Source organism: Vigna angularis, chromosome 2 (genome assembly GCF_016808095.1).
Source record: "Vigna angularis cultivar LongXiaoDou No.4 chromosome 2, ASM1680809v1, whole genome shotgun sequence".
NCBI classification, from domain to species: domain Eukaryota; kingdom Viridiplantae; phylum Streptophyta; class Magnoliopsida; order Fabales; family Fabaceae; genus Vigna; species Vigna angularis.
In genome coordinates, this window is record NC_068971.1 from 41,252,953 (window position 1) to 41,278,414 (window position 25,462).

The window sequence follows — 25,462 nt, forward strand, 5'->3', positions numbered from 1 at the left end:
TTGGTCACATGCCAATCCATGTGACTTCTGTGTTCCTCTTGGCTTCTGAATCTCAGCCCACAACTTCTGCATTGTCTAGGGAGATCACCATACAAGCCATTAATTACAGACTCATGCCGAACCTTCAGAATGTCTGCTTTAAACTCGGTTCCGATGGAATTCTGAAAAACAAATAATTAGTATTGAAATCTTGGGTGGCACAATCAAATAAACAAAGGCAAGAAAAATGAAACGAAATTATGATAGATAAATATATTAGTATTTGGAAAAGCGACTGCGACGCACTCTATTTGGAAAAGCTGGATGACATCTTTCAACGGATGTCAACATCCGTTTAAGACATCCGTTTAAGGCGAAACGGATGTCAACATCCGTTTAAGGCCAAACGGATGTCGACATCCGTTTTGCCTTAAACGGATGTTGACATCCGTTGAAGGATGTCATCCGTTTAGGTTTCGTTTTCATTTTACCTTTTTGGGTTAAAGGATTATTGGAAAGATTGTTGGAAGAATTATTGGAAGGATTTAGGGTTTATGATTATTGGAGAGGAACCACGACAAGCACGCTATACCACAAACGCACTGCACCACGTACTGCACCGAAAGCAAGAGGAAGATTGCTTGATAATTCTTTTCACGATCATTGAGTTTTGCAGAAAAATATTTTATTCATACAAGGAACTACGTAGGTTATCAGTGAAATATGTTATAAATGAGTAAAATTAAAAAACAATAATTTTAAAAATAAAATTTTACTGAGGGGCAAAATAGTAAAGGGGAGGTGGAGGGAGAAGGCTGTGGTGGTGGAGGGAGCAACCCCCTACTTTTTGTCTATTCATTAATACAAGTTAAATGAATCAAGCCCAATATCTCAATATTTTCTTTATTGAGATAACCACCAGTTTAATATTTTTATGATTTTATTGGGTCTCTTAGACGAGGATAAGAAATTAAGGTTAGGCTTTTACTTCTTGCATCTCCCAATTTCTTCGTGCACATCCTAAAATTTCCAAAAATGACCATTTTATCTTTTTGAAAAGTGACTTTTGAATTGCATATTTTTTTAAAAATATCAAATATATATAAAAAAAAGTTCATTTTCTCTTAAGTTTTTCATTAATAAATATTTAAAAAAATTAAAACAAAATCACATGTTAATACAATAATATATAACCGTATAAACACAACGAAGGCTTTTTTTCACGTTAATTATTTTAGACTTTTTATGTTAGAGATATGTTTGACGTAATTTTACAGACTCGTAAATTTATGTTTCATGAAAAACACACAATATAAATTTATATTCGACACTACTATAAATCAACATAAATTCGTCAATTTAGGTTAGATACTATCAAATGTGATGTAAAATAGTTTGTTTTCACTAAAAAGTGTTATTGTAAAATAAATATTTTTTAGTTTATTTTACATATTAAACGAAGAATTTTGATAAAGTTAAAAAATAATTATACATTGAAACCAAACTTAAAGAGTTTCGGAAACACAAAAAGAAGATTGAACCTGTAGATGATTAAGGATATTACCAATATAACATATTTTTACAAACAAATGCAGCAAACAAAACAAAATGAATATTGACACAAATCCATAACTAAGTTTCCAATAAATAATTATGATCACAAATAAAAATATAAAAATTAACAAACAAACTTTAATGACAAAGCAAGAAAAATGTAGAAATGAATCTTCGAACACCATTGTCGAATATAAATGCTAATTCAGAAAAGGGTTTTCACTATTTTTTACAATGAAGAATGAAGAGAAAACCTACTTCTAATACACAAAACAAATTACATCGAACAATAAAACGTCCGATGTACACTTGTTTCAAAAATGTTACTTCATTTTTTTCTATGTTGCAAATTAAACTACGTAAATAATTATTTTTGTGTTAGCGGTGATGAAAAAAATAAAAAACATAAATAGGTATTCCTTTTAGGTTAAAGACATTTACGTGCAGTTAGGAAAAATGATAACCATTATTTTCATTTATAAACAGCAGTTTTTGAACCGAGATATAGGTCGGTGAAACAAAAAATCTACACATTTTTACTTCGATTTACAACCGATATATAAAAGGGTAGATTTTACCTCGGTTACCTTGAACCGTAAGATTTTTGTTGAGTCATATATTTCTTTATTTAACTAATATATATTATAATACTCATGTAAGACAAAGATTTAATATCCTATTTTGTCCTCAATTTTTTTGAAAAATATCAATTTAATCCCTCGTTTTAAAAGTGTGTGAAATTGATCTGGTCTTCACTTAATAAATTTTGCGCCAATCTCGTCGCTTCTGTTAAATACGCACAAATGACGTTAGCTTTTTCTTTCTCTCTCTTCTACTCCTCTGAATTCCTCTGGACACAACAACTTTTTAAATTTTTTAAACACATTTTAAATTTAAAAATCAAATTGAATTATTTGAAAATAATTCATTTCTTTCTTAAAATTTAAGAATTAAAAATACATTTAACTTTAAAAATAACAAAATAAAAGAAACAAATGACGGTAAAATAATTAAAAATAAAACTTAGAGTGAAATGACGTTTTTATTTGGATTCTTTCTACTTTAATTTTTCTACAATTTTAAAGTAAATATATTCTTAACAGAAGATATTTTACAGCCAGCCTTAAATTTTGCTTACCCTTAGCATAAATTAATTAGAAGCTAAAATTTGAAGGTAAACTATATATATGATTTTTATGAATGCTTTTGCCTATATTTTCTTGAGTTACGCTGAACATAATTATTTTTTTAAAATAATTTATAATCGTCATTGAATAAATACAAGATACGATAACATATGTGTATGTATTTTTTAAATATCTATAAATTATATATATTTTAAAATAGTAATTAAAATGATAAAAATATTATAAGTAATATTAAGAGTAATTATTTAAATTTTAAGAGATAGTTACTAAAATGATAAAAAAATAAATAATTTTTTCATAATGAATCATTATTTTAATTAAAAAAAAGTTACTAAAATGATAAGACTGAAAAATAATGTTTTATTATGAATAATTATTTAAATTAACAAAATAATAATTAAAAAGAAAGAATTGGAAAAACAAAATAGAATACCCAAAAGTGTAGTTATAGATTATGTCAAGTAATGAGGTATAGTTATTCTCCAAATTCCATTTATTATAAACAATGATAAGTTCTATTTAGTTGCAAAAGTGAATAACTAAGCTGGTAAAGAGTTCAAAACTTTTACACAGCCCATGGGAAATTTGATACAATTTCAATGAATGTATTCCACATTTTGAACTAGCAATGATACTACAATTTGAGTAGGAATAATTGGTAAAGAAAAAGGAGTGAATGAAAAACAGTGATTACAAAAGGATAAAATTCAAAAGGTGTTACCTTACCGGTGGGAGAAGCTTCTATTCATCGTTGGGATGATTGTGTTTGTGCGGCTAACGGTGGAAAATTTAGAATTAAGGGTTTGGATTGTGTTGGTGCCGTGGAGATGCTAAGAATGAAATGGATAATTAAGTGGGAAAATGAAAAATGTGATTGTAAAGAATGAAATGGATAATTAAGTGGGAAAATGAAAAATGTGATTGTAGAAACAATTCACTGGCTGGACAAATGAAAGTGAAGAATTTTTTTCCTATTTTTATTTTTAATTATTTTACCGTCATTTGTTTATTTTATTTTTATATTTTTAAAGTTAAATATATTTTTAATTCTTAAATTTTAAGAAAGAAATGAAATTTTTTGAAACAATACAATTTGATTTTTAAATTTAAAATGTGTTTAATAAATATAAAAAGTTGTTGTGTTCAGAAGAATTCAGAGGAACAGAAGAGAGAGAAAGAAAAAACTAACGTCGTTTATGCGTATTTAACAGAAGGGATGATGTTGGCAAAAATTTACTAAGTGAGGACCAATTTTACACATTTTTAAAATAAGGGATTGAATTGACATTATTCAACAAAACTGGAGACAAAATAGAATATTAAACCTAATACAAATAGAAAACATGCTCTAATGAAACATGCTCTAATAAAAAAAGTGGAAATATGAGTAATTGATATAAAAATTAAAAATAATAAAGACAGTCATTAATTTCCTTAAAAGAAGACATGGACTACCCAACTTAAATATTTAACTTAGAATTGACACTGAATCAACTAAAAACCTAACTACAAGGGAAAACGTTCTCATATAAAGTTGAAGAGAAAGTATATGTATACGAATACATTTTAAATTAATAATAGCCTAGGTGAGTATGTTGGTATTAACCAGAGTTCGTATAAAAAAATTAAAAATGTCTACATATTTTTTCTTTTATTACATTTAGTTTTAAAAAAGTATATTCAAATATAATATATAAACATATGTCTCTATATAATATTAAAGATTAAATATATTTTTAATCTATAAATTTACACGCAAAGATTTCGAAATTACAAACCTTAATATATTTTAATTGTCGAATTTTAAAAATAAAAAAATGTAATCATTTTAATGTATATATTAAAATTTTTTAAACTTGTTAAACCATATTAGATAAGTGTAAATAACTGCTCAAATGTTATCTACATCATTTAATAAGTTTAAAAAATTTAAATAATTAAATTAAAAAAGTTATATCCACATTATTTTTTAAAATTTGAGAATTAAAATATGTTAAAGTTTTGGACAATGATAAATTTTAATTTCAAGTTAACCCTAATATTTATAAGGATGCTTGTATAAACAAATAATACATAATTAATTACAGTCATTTTTAGTGTTTGAATATTATTTTATTTTTTAATTTTAAAACATAATTAAAACTAAAATAAATATCTTCAACATGTATTCCTTTATATATTATTATAGTTTTTTTAATTTGAAAGTATAATTAAAAGTAAAACATAGGAAAGGTGAAATGATTATTTTAATTTTAAAAAATCATTTAAAGAGTAAGTTTTGAGACAGAAAATGTAGATATAAAAAAAAGTAGAATCTCATTTATATAATATGGATATAAATATAAGATATTACTTTATTTGGTAATTGTTATTTAACTAAATTTTTTTAATGCATTTGCATAATGATTAAAAATAAAAACGGATAGAAAATAAATAAAAACGGATAGAAAATAAATAAAAACGGATAGAAAATAAATATTATTTTGGAATGATACGGTATTTCTTTTGTTTTGGTTTTTTCAAGTCCTAACTTCTGTTTATGGTAGTTTTATCATTTTCAGGTAGACAGAAGGACAAACTTGTTTAATGTTTATATTTTAGATTTATAAGATAATTTTAAATATAAAAGTGTCAATAATTTGGAAGAAGATTTTTCAATTTATAGGAAATATTTAGAAAAAATTATTTAGATTGATCAAAGAATTTTATAATATTGTTAAACGTATTATTTTAAGGATTTTTATATATGTATAAAAAAATCTGTGAAACCTAGCAACGAAGGTTAAGTTGTCTTTTATTTTTTTCGAATAATTTATGGAAAACGTATGACAGTGATCCATTTTTTAGTAATGAAGTGTATGCTTTTCTTTTCCTTGACTAGGTCATTAAAACAGTAATGATGCGTGAAGAGAAAAATAAATACATTTATAACAAGATTACGATAGTCTACTGATAATTTCACTATCAAATTAAAATGTTATAATTACTAATTTAATTAACAAAAGTCTTTAGGACACATACAAATATATTTTTGACTTATTTTTGGTAAAATATTTTTTCCAAATATTCCTTTTGCACTCAAGCATTCCTTTACAAATATTACTCTTGGTTTAACATAAGCTTTTATAAACTGATTTTATTACATTTACTATTAAGTTTACATAAAATAAAACTCTTCTTTGATAAAAAGATTATTAAATAAACACTTAACTATATTTTTCATACTTATTTAAAGTTTCATTTTTGTTTTTATTTGCTTAATTAAACTTTTTATCTCTTCTAATTTTAAGCGTGGTTCATTTATCAACATTAATGTTTTGTTTGATGGCATCAAAAGTAGATGGAAGGACTGTTAAACGTGTTAAACACGGGTGTTAATTTTTTAAATAAAGACAAGACTAGGGTATGGTATGTTTACTTTTTTTTATTATTATTATAAAATTAAGAGTAATATTTGTAATAACAGTTAAAATCAATAATTTGATAAAAAAAAAATAAAGGAACATGTTTTTGAATGAGAGAAAAAAAAGATAAAAAGGAAATTAAAATAAATATGAGAAGAAATATAAGTTAACTTGAAAAGATTTAAAAATTGTACCTTACTGCCAGACCACCCGTGCACCTCTTTTGTCGTCAAGTGCTCGCATTTTTCACCAAAAAGCTTCTACACTTTCCACACTTTCTCATCCTCTTACTGTTTTTCTAAGAGTTACATTATTTATAAATATTTTTTTCATATATATTTTAATTAGTTTCACCATTTAATCACTTTATCATATGTGTGTGTGTGTATATATATATATATATATATATATATATATATATATTATTTTTGTTTTCTTTTCTTGTATCATAGTACAAATCTTTGCATGAAAAAAAATATGTATAGTATAATGATTTCACGTTTTGGAATCACAAGTCGCTTTTGCGTGCACTTTACTTCTTTATGGTTTTGGCGCTCTCTCTCTTTCTAATATTGATTGCTCGATTTCAAAATAGAATAAAAGCAACAACATTATAAAATCATAGTTTAGTAATATTTTTGTATGATATGGTTTATGCTGGCTTAAAGTATTAGCAGGGGCTGCTCGGTGCTAACTTCACAAAGCTGCAATTGCAAATTTCTCTGTACCATTGGCCGAATTGCTTTTCAATTTCACGAATTCAGGTTCTTTTCCTTGTAATAACTGTTCATTGCAAATTCTGCTCTTGTTTGTTATCTGTATATACTTTTTGCCTTCTAATATTACTTGCTGCTGTGCTTATGTATGTTAATGGGAATTCTGTATTTCCTCCTCTTCTATGTTTTCAGTTTCATTCATCACTGGGAAACTAACCTGTTAGATGTGAAACACTTATTTGTAATTTTTTTTTTCATTTTTTGTTATTAATTGTCAAGTTTCACAGCTTATGGAGGATATGGGGAGTCTATGATTGGCTGACGACTAGATAATCTGAATTATGCACTTGTTATTTGAAATTACGATGTGATGAAATGAAAACCATGTTTAATGTAACTGAGTTTTTATGGACTTAATTTCTGTGTTTTGTTCCACTTTTTAGTTGGCAAGTTTGAATTTTTTATTCTAAAAGAATCTAATTTTTGGGTGGTCGCGTGGTTTTGCAAAGTTATAAACATAAACATGTTTTTCGTCCTGGGTGAGATTAATGAGTAGATGGAGACGATAATGATAAATCCTTGGAACTGAAGATACTATGGGCAGCCTATTCAGCAGTATTGAATGATTGCCGTTAAAGCCTAACCACATAATTGCTGGTCTTGGCCTTGAACAATTAAAGAAAGTAAATAACCAAACCAGAACTGATTGGTCACATATGGTGCTCTTTATTACACAGCTCTTGTATTGTATGACAGCTTTTTATGTTTCTTATACAACTATAATTTGGAAATGATTAGTCCCTTGACGAGAAAGGCTCTTGTCTGTAGAAGTGGTAAATACTTACCTGACTTTAGCCGTGTTCTATTCCTGTGTCCAGATTTCAGATCTTGTTCTGTAAGAATCTGGTAGAGTTGTCAGTTATCACCGCAGAATTATTTCTTGTGGATGTCTTGTTCTCAATCTGTTCATCGTACGTTATTGGAAATAGTTCAGCATATTTGTAGTGGCAATGATTTATGTCACATTATGGGTGTGGCTGTTATTATTTATTTATGAGAAGTTTAGTGTTGCTATTTGCTATCATTTCCAGGAATTTCACTCTATCACTGATAGTGGGTGGTAAAGTGATTTCAATTCAAATGGAGCAGTACGAAATTCTAGAACAAATTGGCAAGGGTGCATTTGGTTCTGCTCTGCTTGTGAGGCATAGGCACGAAAAGAAAATGTGAGTATCATCCAATATCTTGTTGAAATGTGCTTTAAGATATTATATATCCTTTTGCAGGTTAATTTGTTAAGTATTTATTTGTGAATTTATCGTTGTTGCTAATATCGACAGCCTGTTATATCATGTATATGGTCTACTTTTTTTGAGTTGTGACATTTATATTTTAGGTATGTTCTTAAAAAGATTCGTCTTGCTCGTCAAACTGACAGAACCCGTAGATCTGCCCACCAGGAGGTAACCCACTCTTAGCGTTGGATTTATTGAATGATTGTCATTTTTCTGGAAGGGATTAGCGAAGGCCAGACGTTTTCGTGTAGAAAATGAAATATTCATTCTTGTATATTTTCTATTGTTGTGCTAGTTTTTGCACCTTGAAATTTGAAGTTGATCTCTAAGCCTAGGTTTTTCATTAATTAGATTATGAGATGCTTCATTGGTTCTGTCATGCAGATGGAGCTTATATCTAAAGTTCGAAATCCATTTATTGTGGAGTATAAAGATTCCTGGGTGGAAAAGGTTAGCATTATTTTCAAGCAGAGTTTTCTAACTCTGTTGATTTTCATGTTTGTGTGTGCCTGTGTATTTGTTATCGACTAAGGTTGTCAAGAATCCTTTTTCCTTTAAATGTTTTGCCAAAAGTAAACCTTATTTTGGGTTCTTCAAATTTAGTATTTTGGTCTTTACTTATTTGTTTACAGACGTGTTATTTTTTATCATAGTAACAGAAATATTGAGAGAAGAACCTGTATTGTGCTCCATTTTATTGGTTTATAAATTTGATTGATTTCAGATACTGAATTTAGCCAAGTTGGTACCTTTACTTGCAGGGTTGTTTTGTATGTATCATCATTGGCTATTGTGAAGGAGGGGATATGTAAGTTATAATTTACTCTGTATTCAAATATTTGAGTTAGAGCATTTGTTAACACATTGTCTTTTACTAGCCAAATTATGTAATTTTTTAATAGTTTGGCTCTGTTGAACAGGGCTGAAGCTATCAAAAAGGCTAAGGGTGTCAACTTTTCTGAAGAGGTTGATCACTTTCACAAAAACTCCATTCGCAACTGAGCCTTTCCAATTTCCAGCTCCAAGATCTTTTGAACTATGTAAAATAATTGTTATAGGTCAACCTTGTGCATGCAGAAACTTTGCAAGTGGCTCGTTCAATTGCTGATGGCTCTTGATTACTTGCATGGAAATCATATCCTTCATCGTGACGTCAAGGTAACGGACAGGACTTGTTTAAGCTAAACAACAATTGATGTTATGTATCTAATATCTTAGAGAACTTTGAGGAACAGCCTTATGCCGATGTGTGATTTTCATCTGTTTCAGTGTTCAAATATATTTTTGACAAAAGATCGAGATATACGTCTAGGTAAATAGCCTTACTCATTTTATCCTCACACTGCTCTTTTGATTTGATCTCTAAGTTGGGATTTTGGTGTGTTGTATACTATCCGCATGCTAAAAATTGTGGATGCAGGGGACTTTGGTCTTGCTAAAATGTTGACATCTGATGATCTTGCTTCCTCAGTGAGTGATATTGCCAAACTATTTTTTTGTTCACTGTTTCAACATTTTTTGTCTGAATTAATTTCTGTCTGTTCTTGCTCTAAACTTAGGTCGTTGGGACTCCCAGTTATATGTGCCCAGAGCTTCTTGCTGATATACCCTATGGCTCTAAGTCAGATATCTGGTCTTTGGGTAGGATAGATTGAAGTTGTACTCCTATTGCCTAATCTTGATTATTCTTTGTTGATCCCTCTTTTACCGTATCTTTTAACCATATTTGTCATTTGTTTTGATTGACAAAATAATCAGATGTATATATTATGTTAACATTTGACAGGATGCTGTATCTATGAAATGGCTGCTCACAAGCCAGCATTTAAAGCACTTGTAAGTTACGATCCAAAGCATTTGTATTCATTTTTCTCATGAAATGTTATTTACAAAACTTGTTAATCTTGTGTAGGAGAATGTACTAGGAATACAATAATTCGGTTAAAGTAAAATTATGCTGTTGGATTATAAGCGTATCTGACTTTCAATATTCCACATTTCTAAAGTGACTATCCTAATCTTTGTTGAGTCTAATAATCTTTTGTATTCAATTTTTTAATGAAATACCAGGAAATTTGTAGTCTTAATGAAATTTTTGTAAGGGTGCAAAATTTTGTTTAAAACACTTGAAACTATGTTGTTCGATTTTAAGCTTTCGTGTTCATGTTTAAGACTTAAATTGTATCATTTTGGAATGCTTCTCATTCATTTATGATGTCATACTAACTCAGTATTTCACATTTCCATATATCTCAACATTAAATCATCGACTGTACCCTTTTAATTTTTTGTGTGTGTTGTCTTCATTTGAGCAGGACATACAATCATTGATTAACAAAATAAACAAGTGTATAGTAGCTCCCCTGCCAACTATGTATACTGCTGCTTTGTGAGTCCTCTGTTTCGTGAGAATCTTTGACTTTTCTGTTTTTAGCCGCTTTATCTAACTGATAAATATATGAAATTTAACTCTTAACGTTGTTGAGTTATCCATGTTAATTGTTAAGTGCCACATCATTTAAAATTTTACTCCGTTTTTCAACATACTTGATTTACACAAGGACAAAACATTATGGTAGAAGTACAAGGATGACGTGTAATTCAGTCATCAGAATTGGTTTACCATTTTACATTTTGCAATGGTAACGTAACAGGGAGCAATCCTATTCTGTGTATATGCCCTTTCCGGTATATATTTTATCTCATTGATTCTCCTCTTCATTATTCCCCCTTTAAGTGATGAACCTCCTTCAGCGACTTTTATTTGTGTCACTTGTTTGACATACATACTTCTTCTTTCAGTCGAGGGCTCGTCAAAAGTATGCTGCGGAAAAATCCAGAGCTGAGGCCAACTGTAAGTTTTATCTTTTGGGAATTTCATTACCTTTATTAAGGTGCTATTGGTATATAGATTAAAAGTAGTCTCTAAAAGAAAAATGACATGCATATGCCATTGTCAATTGTCATTAAATAAGTACAACACAAATGTTATATGTCCGACAAATGCAGATTTGTATTTGTGCTCTTATTTTCTTTTTTTATAAATAATTTTAATTTTTAATTACCACCTTACGCGTAGTTAGGCAGAGCAATTCTTCTAGATTATTTGACTTTATTTCCCAAGCCTTCATTTCTGGGGCCCTATTCTTAAGACATTTCTATTCAAGTTCATAAGTGCTGCAATGAGCTATTTCTTGTTGTTTGGGTCACTTGAGAGTTGGGTAGCGAAAAATGTGTAACGGGAAAAGCATAAATATACAGAATTCTAGTTTTACACTTCTACTTGACATACTTGTTTGATTATGCAAGAGAAATTCAGAGTCAAGTACAATTGAAAATATATAGATTGGGGTCAAGGTGGGCAATGTGAAAAGAGATCTAGAGCATTAATCTGTAGAGATATACAGAAAGGTAGAGATTGAGAGATTTAAATTTTAAAATAATACATAAACCTTTACATGATTGGAGTAAAACTATAGAAAGTTAGGGTTCCACGTTCATCACTTTTTAAGGAGATATGTATGCAGTTAGCAAGGCAGAAGAAACTTCTGAGCATGCATAATATACAAAATACTATACAAATAAGTATTTAAGCAAAAGCATTTGGCATGTACATCAACATGCACGTCAAAAGCCAGAAGACTAGTTAGAGGATTATTTGTTTAGACCTTTAACCTAGGCATTGCGTTTCGATTTTCACCATACTTTTGGGTGAAGTAAAATTATTAATCACACTTTTCCTTTGATATCTTCATCTATTGTTGTTCTGATCATATATAATATATGGTTTTAATTTGTTATTACCCTTGTAGTCATCATCTTTAGTTTAAGTTTCACTTCGATCTTATGAAGCAACCTTGAAAGTTGTTGTAAAAGTTTTAAGTAAATGGGCGGCCACAATAACATTCATGAGAGATATTACTAAATTTCCAAATTTTGATTTCATATTTTTTTTTCATCCATGATATAACTAGTGTAGGAAAAATTTGTATGGCATTGGCTCTTGGATAACTTTATTTTGGTGGACTTCTTCAAAACAAATTAACCACAGATTGTTTTGACAGGCTTCAGAATTACTAAATCATCCGCATCTTCAGCCTTACATTCACAAGATTCACCTTAAATTAAATAGCCCCAGAAGAAGTACTTTTCCTTTTCAATGGCCGGAGCCAAATTATGTAAGGAGAACTCGGTTCGTGGAGCCAGAATCTGTTTCTACTCTTTCTGACCAAGATAAATGCTTGTCATTTAGCAAGGACAGGGCACTGAATCCTAGCATTTCTGGAACTGAACAAGTTTCTCAGTGTTCTACTCAAAGAGCACATGGATTATCCACTTGTTCAGAAGAGAAAATCTATGAATTATCTGTAGGTTGTGTTGGTAACAAATACAATCCTGGTACGAAGTTCTCAACAGTTGAAAGAACACCAAGATTGAGGGCAGTTACAGTTTCTGCCACTGCCAAAAGGCAAACAATGGCACCATCAAAGACAACCTATCCTGGTCCAGACCGAGATTCAGTAAGTACATCCTCGGCATGACCCATTATTTCCATTTCTCTTGATGTCCATTTGGAAAAAAATGAATTCGTGCTAAACTATTTGAATTAATTTCTCTTTTATTGCCAATGGTGTGAGTGGAGAATTAGGCAGTATGCTCATTCTACATGCATAAGTGAGCATGTCCACGTCCTATGTAGCAAAAGATAATAATTTTGATGACATTTTTGCACTATTATGAAATCACAAACTCACGTGTATTAAGTCTGCTGGTTTTACAATAATTATTTAAAAGTTATATCACCAATGGCTTTTAATTAGTTGACAATATATTTTTTTCTAGTGGTAGAGTATAGAAATTAAACTAAACATTCTCTTATTTTGTAAAAGTTTTCTTATAGAACTGATAATCATAAATGATTGTCACAAAATAAGCCGAGCCAAGAGTGCACAAGAGCCTAACTGGTGATGTAGTTAGCAATGTTTGATTTGGTGAAGAGAGTTCACTTGTTGCCATGGAATCCCGTCTATATACTTAAGTTTCTTCTTTTGATTTCAGCTTCCAGCATCTAAGGGACCATCTGGAAGGTTTTCCTCACCAACAAGAGCCAGAGCGACGACAAACTTGTACACCAATTTCTGTGTCCTTGGAAGTGTGGACTCTCCTAATGTCTCTGTTAATGCACCACGAATCGACAAGATGGCTGAATACCCAATGGCTTACAGTGAGGATCCTTTTTTCCCTGTTCGTGGACCATCATCAACTTCAGCTCGCTTCTCTTCAAGCTCAACACGGAGTACTGCTGATTGCTCCATCACAATGGTCAAGTGTACAATTCAGGAAGACAAAGTTACTGTCCCCAACATTATCAGTGATGCTTGCCCTGGTCCAAAGGCAACTCAATGCCCTTCTGAGCATGTAAAAGCTTGCGTTTCTATTCGCTCCTCTGCTGAGGTGGATCAGCGCCGCTTTGACACGTCATCATACCAGCAACGTGCAGAGGCTTTGGAGGGTTTGCTGGAGTTCAGTGCCAGACTCCTTCAACAACAAAGGTTTGATGAGCTAGGGGTGTTGCTGAAGCCGTTCGGGCCTGAGAAGGTTTCTCCTAGGGAAACAGCTATTTGGTTGACCAAGAGCTTTAAGGAAACTGTGGTCTAAGGTTTTCTTTTAATGCACTTTCTGATCATTGCTAACGGATAGTGTACATAATGTTGTGTATGTTGACGGTAGAATAATGAAGAGTGGCTTTTATTATTGGCATTAGCATTTTCCTTGAGATGCAGGGACTAGTGCACAACAGGCATGCATCATATAAAATAATAATCACATATTAACTCTCATTTATGAAGTTTTCTGAAGATTATAAACGTTGAACTATGGCCTATCATTTAGAAAGACAAACATAAACCCAACATAACCATCCCTTGTCCATAATATTAAGATGGAAGTGCAGGAAGAAAAAAGAGGTGCATGAAGAACGAGCCCTCAGAATAATGAGGAAGATAGGCCATTTATTGTGAACTGGAGGCCCAAGAAATCAAACCCATGGGCATCAACTATTGGGAAGATAGAGAAATCAATTTGTCCAGAGAAGCCCCCTACTGTTCTCTCCTTCCAATGGCTTCATTTATCTAAATACCAAAATCATCAAGCTCCAGAATTGGAAGGGTACAAATAATATTATAGCAACTACTTTCTGAAAAAACAAAGCAGCTTCTATGGGATTCAAAAATATTTAAATAAATGCTATATCAATTGACTGTTGTAAAAGTAATAATAGATTTGGCGTGTTTCTTTTGGCATTTTTTTCAGTGACAATGAAAAAAAAGAAAAGTATGCATTTAGTGCACAATGTTATGACTTGGGAGTAACGAAAGTTGATGAGTATCAGTAACTCCAACTGGGCATACATGTTTGTAGAAATGTATGATCCCAAGGAGAGAATTGTTCTTTTGTAAAGCCTCCCATTTCCTCACAGTTAAATTGTGGAGAATCTGCTGACATAATCTCAAAAGAGGCCTTCACTCAACCCAAGACAACAGAGTCTACTCATCCTTCATATAACTGTTACCACTCACCTTCCTTTAAGAACATTATTTCTAGAGTCAAAGTAATTTTACACTGCATTATTGAATAGACATAGTTTAACATGTTTAACTTTATTATCATTATTATTACTGGTTTCATTATTTTTCTTGTTAAATATTTAAGGAGATGCATCACTTAATAAGCATATGACTGTTACTTTTTCTAAAATTGTCCTTGTGATTGTGACTTGTTTGGATCGTGAACAACTCAGTTGCTATCTTTTAGAAATGTACGACAACTTCTGTTTCTTTCAATCACTATTCCCACTCAACTTTTGAACAAAAAGGGGATTTCACAATCTTTACTCCATTCTTGCAAAAAATGTCCCAGTGAATCCAAACGATTTTCTCTTATATACAGGAACTTCAATCCTCACCATTCAAATGTGCTTGAACTTTCACTTACATACCCAACCTTGGCCTTGAATAAAAATGAAGTAAGCCCCTAATTCGATCCTTAAAAAACAAAGTATGCAACCCCATTTTTTTTTTCTATTTTAAACAAATAATTAGTCCCTAAAAAGTGAATTTAGTTTAGTTCAAAAATCTAATAACTCAAATTGGTCCCATAAACATTATTTCAATTGAAGGAAGGACTACAAAAATCTTAACTTTATAAAAGGGTTATTTGATAAAATTTTTTTTCTGAGAACTCCTTTATAAACCAAACCAAAGAAAAAACCTTAAATCCTTTCTGTCTCAAACCTATAAACCCTAGCCAAGCTGAATGAAGACTATGTACATGGCTATAATGCTAGTTTGGACACTTTGCATGGTACTTTGTAAGTCACCGTCAAATGAGATCTATGATGACTAGACCCACAAGCATTGTAATTACTTCTCTTTCAGCATCTTAAACTCTCTCCAGTGTAGCCAATCTGCATCATGCATACACCATCGAAACAGCTAAACTAGACTTTAACACTTGGCAACCCTAACGCTATCTGCTCAAATTGTTGCCCACTACTCCCTACAAAGTACAAAACTTATCTCTTCCTAACGCAATCATATTTGTCTTTGTGCCTCCAACACAAACTACTACTGCACTTTTTTTTTATGAATGTACCTCTTCACGTAGCCATCCTTTATTTTATGCATGAAGGAATCTACTTTGCCATGAAAAGTTAAATATGGGAGTAATTTGGTACACTTTAAAGGAGTTGAAATTTAACTCTTTTAAGTGTCACGGACTACAGTTTAAAACCTTCTTATGCACTTGAAAATATTAAAAATCAATATATATCAAAAGAGATCTTTGAATAAATAAAAAAGAAGAACTCATCATACCTCATATATTAATAATGTAAGTATAGAAGTAACAAGGTTTCCCTCTTGTACAGGCCAATAAAGAATGGACATGCATTTGATTCCTTCTCTGTGATGTGGTTTTCGGTCAACATTCCCTGCTGTTCATACTTTGGTCGTGTCAGGAGATATATGTCGGGCAAGTTAGGTTTGTGCCTCCTGTGTTTTGTCGCCATTCACCCAAGCTTTGGCTAACACTCCAAACCTGAACACGTAACTTAAGAGGAACATTTATTACCATCATCTATTTTTAGCAACAAGACCCATAATTATGACATTTAAATGTCATTTTCCTCCTTGATGATACTTCTTCTGACTCTTTAAATAGTGTGGCCATAAATAGCTCACCTGCAAAGGGTGCATATGGGGTTGCAAATTCGAATGAAGAAGTCTACTTTCTTGAGTAAATAAAGTTTGAAAGAAAAGCAAAAAAAAAAAAGTGGGGTTGTGATATAGAAGAAACAAAAATGTCCATATTCTTTCTGTACAATGAAGTGCCATTAGGTTGTAATAGGTCGCGCTTTGTCATTCCTTAGTGGTCCAAAAGGGTGGCAAAATTGACCCCGAAAGTAAACTCATTGGATGGAAAAGAAAAATTAAAGAGACCCTTCTTTTTTTTTCTCTTGAAAAAATCAAGAAAGCACATTTGAATGGCTATTGAGATCGAAAGGGAGCAATTATTATTGATAAAATGAGGCAAAAGGAATAAAGGTTATGTCTTTTGTCAGAAAATTATTATTTTGAAGGACAGAACAAAATACCATCCAAAAGCAAAGGCTGTGGTTTGTTTGTCATAGCCTTTCAGAAAATGATGAGATTATGTTCATAGTGATGGCTGAAAATTTTGAAAAAGCTCAAGGAGGTGATGACGTCTCTAGGCACGCGCATTTTAGCTTAGGTCCCCCTCTTTCTGGAACACAGCTTTTGTGTCCAACATCACAGTGTGATATAGAGACATAGATATATAAATAATTTTCTGATATATATATATATATAGACTATGGCATTGTTTGCATTCCTAACATGTCGGTCTTGGACATAGCCAACACCTATAACAAGAAGAAACACCAACACTACTTATCTCACCATCAAACCCTGACATTTTCCAGTTGTATATGTCAGAGCCGCAGCATCTATACATACCCCAATGCTTCAACCTACATAGGGGAATGGGAAAACAAGCCTTAGCATTAATGTTGCAACACTTATTAAGAGCAAACCAAAACTTATTATGTTGCAACATTATTGCATGTTTAGTAATGCATTCATATTTAAGTTAAAAGTACTTTGAATAGATTCTTTTTCAGGTGGATATGGCCAAAGCAAACACATACTCTCTTACCTGCAGATAGATATCCTTGTTTTCCCAATAATTTGATATATCTAATTAGCTTTACTTGAACTACTTTGCACTGTGCTGAAAATTGACATCAGCATTTCAAATTACATTTGAACTCTTTGAAGCTAGCTATACCCCTTTCTGTTGGATTGGAAGTAATAATTATAGAGCTGTTTATGTTAGATTCTTTTAAAGTTCTCCCGTGTTGGCAATGAGTGACGATTTGTTATATAACGGCCTCACCAACATTCTCCGAGGAAACATCATCTTACATTCTTTAGTCTTGCAAATTCTTTCAAGTGACCTGTCATCACACTTTAAAGGAAAATCAATAAATCCGACCCGTTTTTGATGGATAGATGGTGTCATCAGACAGAAAGAAAAAAAAGCAGATAGAAAATACACAGATTCAAGGGAATGAATCTAGCCCACTTAATTATTTATCTTGTTTAATATTATTATATTATTATGTAAGAGTTATGGTTATATTTAAATGGAATACATCATTATTTCTCATATCTTATATATGCTAATCCCAATTTTAAACTTTTACCAATGGGTTTTGTTGTGACTATTTGTTGATAGTTTTGTGACACATTTTTTAAACAGGTTCAGGTTCAGTTCAATCTTGTACACAACATATATGTTGATTTACTAAGTAGACTCTTATACTATTCTTTTCACATGTCCACATTCTCAAAGGCACATTGTTTGAGTTGTATGAAGCTTTTCTAATAAATATTAACCACGCATCCCTACATTCCTTCCATCCAAACACTTGCATTTGGTATTTTTTTTTTAAAAATTAGCTTTTATATTATCATTTTTCTTTTTAAATTTAAATTATTTATAAAATTACCCTCTGTAATCTTTTCTGCATAAGTTAAGATTTTATAATGTATATTTTTTCTTAATTATATTTTAAATCCCTCGTAAATTTAGGTATTTTCAGTTGATCTCATTAATGTTTTTTATTGAATATTTAAAGTTCATATTTATTTTAATATTTAAAGTTCATATATTTTTCGATTGAGTTATTGTTGTTTTATCTTTCATGATATAGGTAACCTGAATGTTATTGTTTGTAGAGCAACGATTGATTTGTATTGCTTTCATTATAATTTACAATCTTAATTAAGTTTATTTTTTATTTTTCATCATTTAGATATATAAGTTTTTTTTTCAGTTGTTATTAATAATTATAAATATTAATATAATTTTTATTTTATTATTTTTATGTTATATCACCCTACTTTATAACCATTACATTAATTAACAGCATATTGAAAATATGATGTTCACTTAAATATATCATACCTTTATTTTATGGTAAATATGATCATAAATATTACATTACATTAATTAACAACATATTGAAATTAATATGGTCTTCACTTAAATATATCATACTTTTATTTTATGGTAAATATGATCATAAATATTTAAATATATTGTCTTGAACGAGTAACAACGTGTAAAGTATCACAACAAAGTAAAAAGTTGAAATTGAAAGGAGCAATGTGCATAAACATGAATATTAATAAGGGCAATATAGTGTTAAATTTAATTAAAAATTAAAATATTTTAGCAATTAAAGTTAGACTTAAATATGGTTTTAATCCTCAAAATTTTAATGTAAAATTATAATTCGTTCATATTTCAAACAAACTTCGATACATTTTAGATCTTAACCTTTAAAAAATGAATGGATATACTCCATTTAATCCAATTACTGCAAATATTTTTTATATATCAAATATATTTTTCAACTAATATTAAAACGAAAATATATTAAATGATATAAACAATTCAAATCCTAACATAAAACGCGTTTCACACCTCAATTTCTTTTAACATAACTGAATTAAAAGATTTATATTCATTCATTTTTAAAATTTAAGAACTAAAATATATAAAAATTTTAAATAAAATTTCGCATCAAAATTAAGATACTAAAAACATATTTAACTCTTAAATATATATATATATATATATATATATATATATATATATATATATATATTTTGTTTTCAAACATCATTCTAATATTGAAATGCATTTAATATAAAGAAACATTGTTTATGATTTTTTACAAGAAAAATCTTCGGTATTTGTTTTAGTTAAAAGTGGTAAAAATTATCTATTTTATCTTGTGCAATTAGTAATCCACTAAAAATTGGTTGCTTTAATCCCATTTTAGATATGTAAGTTGAAAGTTAATACTTTCTTTAAAAATGTTAACCTAAGGTGAGAGATGGAATCATGAGGATATTCATGGATCCTATGTTACCTCAAAATTTTAAACTTTTATTATAAAAACATTTGATGACCTCTATTGGAAAGAAGAAGAAAGAGCACGTGTTCTTTCTTTCATGACCAAATTTCACGACACAAATCTTATCTTAATTTTAATTTTATTATTTTAACATGATATTAAAATTATTCATTCAAAATTTATCTTAATTTATATTTAAAATTATTGTTTTTCGTTATTGAACTTTTTTAATTAAATTTATTTTTACTTACACATTATAAATTAATATTTTATTTCATATTAATGTGATTCTACCATGCGTAAGATAACTTTAAAAATCTTTTATAAGAAGTTTCATCAAGGAAGAGTTTTCTATTTTTCTTCCTTATTAATAATGTTATATGTTATATATTGATATAATTTATTAACTTTTAAAAAGACCATAAAAGCATATATAGACACTAGTACAATTATTGCTTTTAAACTCACACAATATGTCTCATTTTATACCAACCTGTTGTCTATAACAACACAGTGGCAGATTGGTAAATAAGATAACATTATAGGTCTCGGTTGCATGTAAAACCGAAACATAAATGTCCTACCACCTCAGCTGCGCTCAGAACCGGTGCCTAACCTAAGGTAATACTACCTCGGTTTAACGAAGGACTGAGGCATAAAGCCTCGTGACACTGACACTTATCCTGCAACTCACTGAAACTCGCTGACAACTTTTAGAAAAGTTGATATTACTTCGGTTTCCAGCAAAACTGAGTCATATTTTTTAAAAGCTACGACTTCGGTTTTTCTAAGCTCGGTGTCAAAAACTTGTTCGGCTGCGGTTGCTCTACTGACCGAGGCATATATTGTGCAACTACTTCGGGTTTTTAAGGCATATATTGCCTCTGCGCGCTTCTGCTTTTCTTTCACTTTCTGTGCACTCATTTCTTCTCGCAAGGCTAAGCTTCTGCTTCTTCTTCTTTCTCGTTTAAAATATATAAGCTTCTTCCTCCTTGGTTCTTCACTGCCTCCACCATCGTCGCCGCTGCAAGCTGCCACCACCATTGTCACCTCCGCGAGCTGCCTCCACCATCGTCGCCTCCATGCCTGAACCACTGAACCGTAGTGGCCGCGGAAAGCAGGGCTTGAACCACTGAACCCCGGTACGGATCGAGGAATGGGGCTTGAACCACTGGACCTCGGTGCGGATCGGCAGCGAGTAGAGGGCTTGAACCACTGGACCCCGGTGCGGATTGAGGAACGGGGCTTGAACCACTGGACCCCGGTGAGGATCGACGGCGAGTAGAGGGCTTGAACCACTGGACCTCAGTGCGGATCGGCGGCGAGTAGAGGGCTTGAACCACTGGACCCTCGATGCGGATCGAGGAACGGGGCTTGAACCACTGGACACCGGTGCGGATCGGCGGCGAGTAGAGGGCTTGAACCACTGGACCACGGTGCAGATCGAGGAACGAGGCTTGAACCACTGGACCCCAGTGCGGATCGGCGGCGAGCAAAGGAAACTGGTGTTGGTGGTGACGGTGGTGAGGGTCTTGTCTTCCTGCTGATAATTTTTTGGGTTTTCTTACATTCAAATTCAATCTCAGAAATTGAATCTCACTGATTGACGGTGGCGAGTTCTAAAATCTGAAAAAAAGAACACGTTACTGCCTCAGTTCTCTAAAAACCGAAGCATAATCCTATTTTGTTTTATTTCGGTCCATGACCGAGACATATAGCCTATTTTTTTTATCTCGATCATATATGTCTCGGTTACAAAACCGATGCCTACAAACAAAAAGAACCGGTGTCTTTTCTTCTTTTTGTACCGGTGAGAAAAGGAGAATAAACATGTTAGTTTCTTGTTGGTTAAATAATTGATAAACGAAAGGACATAACAATGCATTGTATTGATAGAAAAGGGGATTAAACATGTTAGCCCGTTAGGTTTTGTTTTATAATGTTTTTACAAATTTGGTATGTTGACACTTGTGATAAATTATTTGTCACTTTTAAACAAAAATAAAATAATATAATCACAGATAGCATGTATACATAAAAATAATAAACCTCTAAGATAAGATAAAATACTTGAAATGCTTCAATCTCAGTGTGAAACAAGTGTATCCGTTTTTCCTTAACACTTGATTATGTTTAAGAATTGAAGTATGTTAAGAAGCATCAGATGTTTGGTTAAAGGGTAGATGAGGTAGTTGGCTTATGTCATTCGGCTGTCTGGCATTATGTTTTTGTCTCTTGCGCATAATTATGTTGGCTTTCAACTCAAACTCAGATTTCTTCATGAATCCTTTGGGATGCGAGTAACGTAAATAAATTATGTTAGATTCCAATTCCCTTCTCTTCATCTATCACATGACATGACATCATGTATTTATACTCTCAAACTCCTCAGTCACGACAATCACTCACTAATGGCTCCATCATACTACACTGTCAACTCTGATAGAAAACAACATCTGAATCATGCATGCATAAGTGTCAGTTGTTTACTTTAATAATCAGATTATAGTATAATTAATTTCGAACGAAAACCTTGTCTGCATTGTGATAGACCAAATTCTGATCGTTTTGAACTTTGTTAACGTTGATGCATAGAACTCTTTTGATGAAATCAATTATGATCAAATGACAAAAGTATGAAATATAAATATGTAATTTACAACCTGCTCTATTACAGAAAACACACGAAGCATTATAAGCAAACTACAATTAATATATATATATATATATATATATATATATATATATATATATATATATATATATATATATATATATATATATATATATCACCAGAGGATTACATGGTGAAAGAAAATTACAAATAACTAGCAGAAAGTATACCTTAAATTAAATTGTATATTTTAAAAATTTTAGTGGGGAGGATATTATAATAAATTAATCTAATGAGTATGAGGATAAAATATATTCGTAACGAGAAAATAATTTATTTAAATAGGTGTAAAATATTGGGGTGGAGTTTAAAGTCATTTAAAATTATTGATTAATTTGCAACAACATTTAATACCATATTTAGCAAGTTTAAAATGTCGTCACCTATAAACTTTTGTTGTAAACATGATTCAAGGGTTTTCACGTTTGTCATAAAAAATAATTTTTTAAAAAAAGTTCTCCACCATCAAGTGAATGAGTAATGTAAATAAAAATAAATTTATATATATTTTTAATTTATGTCAAATGATGATTTTTTTATGTTTTATTTAACTTTTTTTGCTTTTATTCTTCTAAATTTGAAATCACACATTTTAATAAAATAAGTACATTTTAATTGTAGTCTCTGTAAATTTGTATTTTATTGTTTATAAGAAAATTAAAATTACATTTTTTGTCTCTAACATTTATTTAAAGATAAATAGAACTTTTGTTTAGAAATTTCGAAAACTTTGAGGAATCACATATGAGCATTTTATGAGATACTAATAATGTTATTTGTTATAGTGATTCGACCTTTGTTAACGGATTAACTATAAATAAATATCAACTCATTTTAAAATAATTATTTTTATTTTAGAGTTTGAAAATATAATGTTCTTATAAGTATAAAAAAAATATAAATTTACTCATTTTATAATGATTAAAATATATTTCAGTAATAAAAAATGTTTGTGATGTTAAAGAATATTAATATTTGTTTTTCAGTAATTTAAAATAACTAAGAGTGTGTATTTAATCTCTTTAACTGTAAAAAAAAATATTAAAAAATATAGCGTAAATTAGATCAATTAAAACTATTCAACTCAAATAGATATATATATATATATATATATATATATATATATATATATATATATATATATATATATATATATATTATTTCACATAATCAACTGTTTGTGATAGTCAAAATATGTTTTTTGATAGTTTTATGTAATGCTCACACCTGCTTTTCAATTTGAATACTCAAATATGATTTTATTTCGCTATACATTTCTCATGTTTATACTTTCTAAGAATATGTTAGGATGATTACTTTTAAATATATTTACTTAAATAAATATGACATTTATGAATCTGTAGGTTAGTTAGGTTTAAATATTCAAAATTTAACATCTTTAGTTACTTCATTAAAAATAAGTTGCACTGATTAGACAAGTCAACCTCTCAAATATTTAAAATAAAATCATCCCATCATGCACTATGTAATTTTATATGTGACGAAGTGAGCGTATTTTTTAATATAAAAATAAATATTTTTTTAATGAACTTAATTGCATTTGTAATTATTTAAATAAGACCGTACTTTCTGGTTTGCTAAAGAATAAATTTTTGTAACATTTTATTTTGTTAGAGAACTAATTCTATGTGTAATCAATAATATGTATTTTTTCAAACATTAAAAATTAGTAACATTCCTGTACAACTTTATTTAATATATGCATAAAACCATCTAGTGCATTCAAACATTAAAATTCAATAACATTGTTTGTACAACTTTATCTAATCAATTTTTAAAGTCATCGTAAATTCTTTACCCAGCACGATCACTTCTTCAAAAGCTCCACACGCATGAGACATGGAGGAAGATAAGGGTTGACTAACTATTTTCAAGTGTCCACTAGAGGCCCTAACTTCATCCGTGGTCGTGGAGGAAACTCCTCCAACTTTAGATACTATAGATGAGGAATTTGTAGCATTTTCAGCTGTGGCAGTAGACAAAGTTTGAGACAAGAACATGATAGAATTGCAAACAAATAATGTGTCTTTCATCTTTATATACTGCTGGGTCTATCAAGAAAGAGGTTTCTCTGTGAGTTACACAAACCCCAATAACATTGGAGCTAACTATATAAGGGATCGACACCACTCTTTACTCAAAACCTTAAAGCAATGGGTTAATAGGTTTTTTATCTTTATATATTACTCTACTTTCTCATATGTGGAACTTAAACTCACATTTGAATATCTAATACTATCAACAAATTTCTTTTAGTCTGCTTCAAGCATCGACTAGTAATAACCTGTTCTTAAAATTTGGGCTTTCCATGCTCTGCACCATCCATTGTAAGCCACATATGCCATTGTGGTGCTCTTCCAATACATATTGAGATTAATCTTCAATAAGATGTTTTAATAAGAGTGTCAAAAACCTTCTCATATACAAAATGATAACAAATTGTACGATTCATTGAGTATTTAGACATTCAATGACGGACTTTGTTAAAACATGTTTTATTACAATACTTAGATATCCTTTCTCTTTACTGTTTGTCAGTTTGAACAATAAGTCTTTTGTGGCATTCTCCGTTTAGAGTTTGAAGCTTTTCATTAAAAATAATCACAGTTAACACGGTTAATAATATTTTTTAAAAGAACCTAATTGAAATATTTTTTCAAAAGTTTAAATATAATTGAAACCTTTCTAAAAACAAAAACCAACTTGACACACTTTTGACATCCGACTAATTAAGCCATAATAATAGTAATAATATATTATATTAAATTATTAATATATTATATTAAATTATTTAATTAAAATGTAAATTAAATTTTTGAATATAAAAGTAATAAAATAGATTGTATAGTGAAAATGAAAAATGCATGGGGAACAAATAACGATATTATCAAAAATGGTTTCATAATTGTATTGATTATTAACGCGAATATTTGATAGTGCTTATGTAAAAATGGTTACTTTAATTATTATTAAAAAATTATGAAATGATTATAGTATTAAAAAATTATTAAAATTCTTAAGTCATGGTATAATTGTCCGAAAATAAAATAAGAAATTCTAATATATAAATGTAGAACTACAAGCACTAATATTGTTAGCCAAGGAAGAAAAGGAAGAGTGAGATTTGGAAAGGTTTTTGGTTTGACACGGTAAAGTGAGTGGTAT

General features: G+C 30.1%; 1 protein-coding gene across 1 annotated transcript; it reads left to right on the forward strand.

Moving 5' to 3' along the window:
* Positions 1 to 6,701: 6,701 nt before the first annotated feature.
* On the forward strand, positions 6,702 to 13,850 carry LOC108347916 (serine/threonine-protein kinase Nek4). The gene is made up of 15 exons (XM_017587378.2): positions 6,702 to 6,849; positions 7,893 to 8,027; positions 8,198 to 8,264; positions 8,481 to 8,546; positions 8,858 to 8,904; positions 9,017 to 9,062; positions 9,174 to 9,254; positions 9,366 to 9,408; positions 9,517 to 9,566; positions 9,656 to 9,737; positions 9,883 to 9,932; positions 10,412 to 10,485; positions 10,899 to 10,950; positions 12,161 to 12,616; positions 13,155 to 13,850. Exons 2-15 carry the CDS (start codon positions 7,942 to 7,944, stop codon positions 13,752 to 13,754), a joined length of 1,800 nt encoding a protein of 599 aa, XP_017442867.1. The 5' UTR covers positions 6,702 to 6,849; positions 7,893 to 7,941; the 3' UTR covers positions 13,755 to 13,850.
* Positions 13,851 to 25,462: the final 11,612 nt, after the last annotated feature.

Bases quoted from the DNA above. Each gene is read 5' to 3' on its own strand.
- LOC108347916 (XM_017587378.2), top strand. From the start codon at position 7,942: ATGGAGCAGTACGAAATTCTAGAACAAATTGGCAAGGGTGCATTTGGT. The intron at 8,265-8,480 runs GTAACCCACTCT...TCTGTCATGCAG, and splicing joins GTAGATCTGCCCACCAGGAG to ATGGAGCTTATATCTAAAGT. The intron at 9,933-10,411 runs GTAAGTTACGAT...TCATTTGAGCAG, and splicing joins AGCCAGCATTTAAAGCACTT to GACATACAATCATTGATTAA.